The sequence below is a fragment of the Alligator mississippiensis genome, chromosome 6 (assembly GCF_030867095.1).
Source record: "Alligator mississippiensis isolate rAllMis1 chromosome 6, rAllMis1, whole genome shotgun sequence".
NCBI lineage: Eukaryota > Metazoa > Chordata > Crocodylia > Alligatoridae > Alligator > Alligator mississippiensis.
The window spans coordinates 3,025,997-3,033,498 of record NC_081829.1 but is presented as its reverse complement, the minus strand read 5'-3'; the positions used below and the strand labels follow the sequence as shown (position 1 = coordinate 3,033,498).

The following is a 7,502-nucleotide window of genomic DNA, read 5'->3' as shown; positions in this document are numbered from 1 at the left end:
CCCCATGGCCTCTCCTTCCCGCACTGAGCAGCTCTGGCCTCATCGGGAAGCCCCTCCATGCCGCTCATCATCCCCGTCGCCCTTCTCTGGGCCTTAAACAACCTGCTGTGAGGCTGGGAGAACGGGCTGGCGTCCAAAGCAATTCAGATGGGAGAGGTTCATAGATTCATAGATGTTAGGGTCGGAAGGGACCTCAATAGATCATCGAGTCCGACCCCCTGCATGGGCAGGAAAGAGTGCTGGGTCTAGATGACCCCAGCTAGATGCTCATCTAACCTCCTCTTGAAGACCCCCAGGGCAGGGGAGAGCACCACCTCCCTTGGGAGCCCGTTCCACACCTTGGCCACTGGAACTGTGAAGTTCTTCCTAATGTCCAGTCTAAGGAGAGGGGTCTAAAGCAGTTCAGGTTGGAGAGGGGTCTAAAAATTCAGATGGGAGAAGAGTCTAAAACAATTCAGGTGGGAGAGGGGTCCAAAGCAGTTCAGGTGTGCGCGGGGTGCCGCGGGGCCGGGGGCACGCACGCGTGCAGCGGGTCCGCTTCCCCACCGCCTGCCGGGGCGCGCCGCGACGGGACGGGAGCGCTGCCAGGAGAAACCCAGAGGGTTTTGTACGAGTCCCAGGTCGAATGAGCCCGCTCGGGTCCGACCCGTGCGAGTCGCCGGTAGCGGGGCCACGTGCGAGCATCCTCCGCTCCGCTCCCCTCCGCTCCCCTCCCCCGGCAGCTTGCGAGGCCGAGGGCGCCCGGGCGGGAGGGCGGGCGGGCTGGCAGCCGCGCTCTGCTCCGCCGGGGCCGGGGGCGGGGCGGGGCGGGGCGGGGGGCGGCGCCGTGCCGGCCGGGCGGAGCCGGCTGCAGCCAATGGAGGTGCGGGGGCCGGCGCCGGGCTCCTCCCCGCCGGGGGAGGCCGGTGCCCAATGGGGGCAGCGGGCGGCGGCTCCGAGCAGCTCGCCGCCGCCGCCGCCGGGATGCCGCTGGCGCAGCTGGGCGACCCGTGGCCCGCCGCCGCCGCCGCCGCCGAGGAGCTGGTGCAGCTGGACGCCGAGGTGAGCCGCGCGCCCGCCGCGAAAGTTTGCAGCGGACAAAGGGTCGGGAGGGAGGGGCTGTGCCCTGTCCTTCCCTTCCCTTCCCTTCCCTCTGCCCGCATCTCTGCGGACACCCCCTCTCACCCCCGCCCCCCACCCGCTTCCCGGAGGGCTTTGGAGGGACGGCGGCGTCGCGCCCGTGTGTCGCCGGCCCCCAGCACCGCGTGCGCCCCGAGGCGCCCGCTTCCCTTTACGGAGGGCAGGACGTCTACCCTGACCGCGGGCCGCCGTCGGGCTCTCGGGCGCGTCCAGCGGAGTTTGGGCTGGCCCCCGCGGCGCCGAGTCGCTTGCTGCGGGGTGGGTCGCGTCCTTGCCTCGGGCGCGATCGTGTCTCGCCGTGCCCGCGGTGCCCCCCGCCGCCCCCTCTCCCGAGCGTGTTCGCGGACACGCGCTGGCACCGGGGCACGTCTCGCGAATCTCCGGGGGGGCTAGAAGCCCCGGGGAGGCGCTCGCGGGTGCACGCTCTCCCCTCCCGCTTAATTCAGGCCTCCGATCGAGGTCTTCAGGGACTTGAATGCCGTCTGCCCTCTTAAGGGTGCCGTAGACCACAGAACCGTCCAAGGCAAAGCGCAGGCGTGGGCAACCACCGTGCCGTCCCACCGTGCTCCTTTGCCCGGTTCCTGCGAACGCGAATCGGCCTCTTCGTGGCACGGTCGCCGCGCGTGGGGTTTTTCGTAAGCCCGGATGCTGTTTCTTCCATCTTGCAAGCTGCCCCTGGACGCGGCAGTGTCGTGCTCTGGGCTCGCAGGCTTTCTCACTAAGGTCGACTGGTCCCGACTCTTTGAGAGAGACTCCTCTGTCTTGCAGGTTTGGGAGGGGGAATGGGTGGTCAGAGCTGCTTTTTCACCAGCCACCTCGCAAGACTTGGACTGGATGCTTCACCCCGCTTGCCTGGCAGCAGGGTCACGGGGCTCCACCTGCCGTGGGCTGGACGGGCACCTGCAGCGGGCTACCAGCATCTGCCGTAAAGCTTTTGGAGCCATTAGGATGCGTGTGCGCACCAGGGTGGGAGAAAAGAGTGAGAACTCATTCTGCAACGATTCAATCTCCCTGCCTGATATCACAGAGTGCTTTCAGGCCTGCCCATTGTGGTGAGGCAGCACAGATCCACAAGATAACAGCGTCACAGTAAAACACGACGGCGCTTTAGGCTGTTTTTTTAAATTTTAAGTTGGGAGGCTTCACGTGAAGCCAGACGACGCGATAAAAATAATGGGAGGGGAGAAGCGAACATCCGTGCCCAGTGCTGTTGGCAGGAGTGAGACTTCTGCTTGATCCTACAGACAGACTGTGTTTTTGTGTCTAATGTCTCGCTGCGGTGCCAACACGGGCAATGCTCTGCGTCTGGTCTGCAGGGGTTGGGTTCTTTTGTCTGCTGCATTTGGCGGTTGGAGGTCTCTGAAGTTTGAGAGAAACAGGGCAGAGAGGGAGCTAATGCAATGGCGCATTCTTGCCTATTGCCTCCCAGGTAGCCTACCCAAAAATGCAAGGTCTCCCTTGCGCTTGGCATCTCTAAAACTCAGTCCTATAGCTTCCGGGATCATTTTATTCTGCAGGCCTGAGTTCATTTGCTAACATCCCAACTAGCTCGAGAGGCGGTAGGTATACCCATGTGCTGGATCTCACGTTGCAGAATGGATGGTGTCAATAGCTTTTTGTTTTGCCTCCAAGATTGACTGCCATCTTCTGCGCCGGATGTCAGCATGTTCCCTCTGCGGCAGCGGAGTATCTGTCTGGCCGTGATTGAAAACCTGAGTCTGAGCCATGCCCTGCATGGGCTGAGGTTACTCCAGGGCAGCGGAAGCAAGTGGTCCCTGCTACGGCAGGAAGGTAGTTAAGAAATGGAAGAGACTTTTCTGGAATGTGAGTTACGTAAATCCCCCTGGGATCCTTGCCACAAATGGGCCTCCTCAAACCTTTGCTCTCTGAGTCACGGCACAGAGGTGTTAGTACGGTGCCGCTGGAGAAATCAGCCCCATTGTTCTGTCACGTTAGTAATCTGGTTCTCCGGTGGTCGCAGTCGGGCCTGTTTGGCACAGCAAGCTGGGGGGCTCCCGCGTGGAGCCCTGAGCTGCCTCCTGGGAAGGGGGACGACTGCACCCCGGGAGCCAAAGTGGAGCACGCTTCAGTGCTGGGGAGCTCCCTGGCAGATCGATCCCCCCCTCACACCACCACCTTCTACCCCTGTGATTCGCAACGCTGTTCTGCGCTCCGGCTGGGACAGCGTGCCAGCACTTGAAAGCAAAGTTGAATGGCTTCATTACCATAGTAATGAAAAGCAGCAGTGCTTTTCTTGAAACTCTTGTTTCATTAGACAAACACACAGCCGCGGAACCGATGTGAAGTTACAACCAACCCCGGTAACTTCAACCTCATTATTTTGCCCATTATACACGTCTTCGCCGAGCACAAGCTATTTGTGCTTGACTGTCTCTTTCAAGCATCTTTGCTGAATAATACATAAAATAACGATGGAAATATAAAGGAAGAGGCTATGCCCTCTCAATCTCTGATACATTTCTCCAGCTCAGCGCAGCCAACTTATTAGTCCTGCAAAGCCCACATGCTGTGTCTGCTTGAATTTTTTTTTTATTTAGTAGGGCTGTTTCTTGTCTCAAAGCCACCCACAGCAAGGTCCTCAAGTTCGATTTCAAAGGCAACGGCAGCAAAACATTTTTTTGTTGTGTCAAATTAGCAAAGACTTCTGACTTAAGGGCTTGATCCTCATTAGAGGAAGTCAGGACTTTGTACAGCCAGGCTTAATTTTAGTGAACAGTGAAACATTTTAGTGAGGAGGTTCCTTTCTTTTGGCTGTGGTACCCTATTTAGACGTCTTAATCCTCTGAAGAGTGACTAGTTGAAACAGGGCTCCAGAAATAGCAAAGGATGTCTTTCCCCACTTCCCCCGCCCCTTACAGCAAATCTGCCATTAGTTCAAGGCTCCACTTTTGCTGACCGCACTAACGAGAGAGTAGCTGTCTTAATGGCAATAAGAGAGCAGGCTTTGTGTCTCTCCTGATCCGGTCTAGGGTAGAAATCTTGGTTCAGAATCGCCCTGGCTGCTGTGTCTAGTTCTGCATATTGCCTTTCGACTCTGCTAAGGCTTACGTTGCATGACAGATTTAAAAAGCAAGATGACCTAAGACAAATATCTCCAAGTTCAGCCTAGGGTGAGAGTTACATAACTATATACATCTGCTTTCTTAACAGAAAACCGTTCTGGAAAAACATCTGGGGAGCGGGGGGGTTAGAGTTCTGTGTGCCTAAAAGGGGCTCTCTGGTGCCTTGCCTTTCAGAAATGAGCTTTGCAAGTCAGGCATCTCTGGAGCAAGTGGCATCTGCAGCTAACACAACAGGTGGCACATCAGGATCCTTTCTTGATCTGCAGTTTGCTCACAGTGACAGCCAGTAGAGAAGCTGTACAGACAAGTCACCGACTCCCAGCAAGATGCTGGTGAGCTGCACTTCTGGGAGTGTGAACTCCTATTTGACCAGTCGGTGGCAGCCCTTTCCAAATTCCCCAGATTTGAGGTCAGAAACTGGTTTTTTTATTTTATTTTTTTTTTTTAGAAATTGCCAAGTCTTTATCTACAATGCTATCACCAGCCCTGCTCTTTTTCTGTGTCGCCTCACCATGAGATCTTTTGGTAACTCTTTGTTCCTAAACCTAAGAGAACAGTTTGTAGCATGAGCGGTGTCCAGCATAGCTTGTGTGTAATATGGTATGAAGGATACAGCATTGAAATAGGGCATTTTAAAGACAAAGCCATTAAACCAGAAAATCCCACAAGCTGTTTGAGCTGTATCTATACAGCAGTGAGCTTACGTGTTATCTGGAGAGGCGGCTGTTCTGTTGGGTACCTGTCTAGTGGAGCTTGCAGCAGATGCAACCGAATGAGGAAGTGAAGGGGTGTTTTGGCTTGGGGTGGGAGAGGAAAAAACTTGGCTGGAAGATGCAAGCTGCTTGAGCGAGTCTAAGGTATACAGCGTTTTGAACAATGGCCTTGTCGGCTAGGTTGAGCTCCTGGTATGAGCCTGCATGAAACAACCCCAGGAACATGTGCTGGCCTTGTTTCTTCTGCTTCTGGGCAGGATTATGTTCCTTCACAAGTAGTGTATGGCAGAATATGTGTGCCCTGATAGGGAGGAAGTATGTGGAAATGCAGCACACCTGTGTACCTGCCAAATCCTTAGGAAACAGGTAGACCCAGAGTGAAAGTTCACCAATGACACCAAACTATGGGGGGTGTGGTCGTGCTCAAAGACAGGCTGGCAGCACAGGCTGACCTGGACAGGCTCGTGAAGTGGGCAGACCTCAACCTGATGTCATTTAATACAGAGAAATGCAAAGTGCTCCATCTGGGGAGAAATAACCCACAACACACTTACAGGCTCGGCAGGGCTCTGCTTGCCAGCACCACAACTGAACGAGACCTGTGCGCCATGATTGACAGCAAAATGGACATGAGCCACTAATGCGATGCCATAACTGGCAAAGCTAAACAAACACTGGTATGCATCCACCGAGGCATCTCGAGCAAGGCAAAGGATGTCGTCCTCCCGCTCTACTCGGCCTTGGGGAGACCGCAGCTGGAGTACGGCGTTCTGGGTGCCGCACTTCAAGAAGGATGTGGGGAAACTCGAGGGAGTCCAGAGGGCCACATGCATGATTAGAGGCCTGGAGACCAAGACATGTGAGGAAAGGCTGAGGGACTTGGGATTGTTCAGCCTGGAGAAGAGAAGACTCAGGTGGGACTGGGTTGCAGCCTTTAAGTATATCGGGGATACAGATCGGGGCTTGGGGGAACATCTATTCACCAAGGCTTCCCAGGGGAGGACTACAGGTAATGGGCACAAACTGCCTGAGGATCGCTTCAGGCTAGGCATAAGGAAAAACTTCTTTACAAGCCAAGTGCTGAAGGTTTGGAAGGGGCTCCTCCCAGATGTGGTAGCCACCCTGGCAATCTTCAAAAAAACATCTTGATGCCCATTTTGCTGGGGTCATTTGATCCCAGCAGTCTTTCCTGCCCAAGTGCATGGGGGCTGAACCCAATGATCTGTAAGGTCCCTTCCAGCCCCTAAAAACTAGGAAAGGGAGAGAAGCCGCTGGGATACACCATCTTCCCTCTCAAGTGCTGCTCCAGGCAAAGTTCAGCTGTGCTTGGCTAATGCCTGCCACCCAAAGACCTGTCTTTAACCCAAAGGCCAACTTGCCTCTACCTCCTCCTGTGGACTGTGGAGGCAGAACTGCTCTTCGAGAGCTGAGTCCCAGGTTGAACAAATCCCGGTCTCCATTACCCTGGAGTTGTGTGCATCAACAAAAGCGATAGGTAGCCCATATTTCAATCCGGTTGTCTGCCTGACGTGCTCAGCCGGTCTCAAATGACTGCTAAATAAGCAGTACTTTCTTCAGCTTAGAAGGGAGCTTCCACCTCTTGTGGGATTCTTTGTGCAGAAACATCCCGGACACAGCTATGTATTTTGAACGCTGATTTATTATTTGTAGTGTGATAGCCAAGCCAATAAACACTAATGCACTTCCAAGTCTTGCTATCCCTAACACAGAGACAGAGGCACCATCTTCTGTGCCAGGAACATACATAAACATAAGATCTTGCTGCATTTCTTAAATATTTTTTTGGTGAGTCAAAGGCCACAGTCCTTCCTTATAAATAGCAGCTTTTGCAATGCCTCGTGAGCACCTGGCTCACTCTTTAGCTGTGGTTTGCTCATTGCTTTCTTCTGACTCTGTGCGGTTGAAAATCCCCTTGCAAGTCAAACCCTTAGACCTGTGCAAAAAGAAACAAAACATCAGCAAGTCCTTTCTAAACAGCTGACTTAAACAAGTACTGCTTTGGCCTCCCTGACCCACACACGCGGGGCCAGCTCATGTGATGGGCAGTTCCAACAGACCTCAAAGTCTGTGCTTATTGAATTGGATGGCTCCTCAGCACATGCTTAATGGGGTGGGGGGGGCACCTACAAATTTGGAGGCTTGCAGCAATTGTCTTCAGAGTCTTTAATGCAGTAGACAAAACTTGGACAGCTCTACTCCAGTGCAAAGCCCTTTGTCAAGAGTTGCCTACAAGCTGGTGCATCTATGTAATAAAACTAATGTGGAAGGTAGAAGAACTGAAACCTAAAATACCTGTTAGATGTGGTGGAAATAAAACCTCTGGAGCATTAAAGGGAGGCTTTTATAGTATCAGATTCTCAGTCATATATGAAGATGAAACAAATGCAAGCTTTTTGCTTTCTTCTCCCCCACCCTTTTTGTGTGCGAGATTAACTTTAAAAAAATGTAGGCGTTCTAAACACCTGGTACGAATCTTGGAAAAGTTATTTTTGCTCTAATTGATTGAAACTTCCCCTGCAATGTTTACTACCCAGCCATTCAAGCGCTGAAGCCCAGATTCCCAAAG

The 7,502-nt window shown here is 53.9% G+C and overlaps 1 protein-coding gene across 2 annotated transcripts in view; it reads left to right on the top strand.

The window, feature by feature from the left end:
• The first annotated feature begins 894 nt into the window (after nt 1-894).
• RPS6KA1 (ribosomal protein S6 kinase A1) overlaps nt 895-7,502 on the top strand; it is a 51,902-nt gene continuing 45,294 nt past the window's right edge. For both annotated transcript variants that reach the window (XM_019488928.2, XM_019488927.2), the window contains exon 1: nt 895-1,041. In XM_019488928.2, coding sequence (XP_019344473.2) covers nt 913-1,041 — 129 coding nt within the window. In that variant the 5' untranslated portion in view covers nt 895-912. The remainder of the gene's footprint in view (nt 1,042-7,502) is intronic.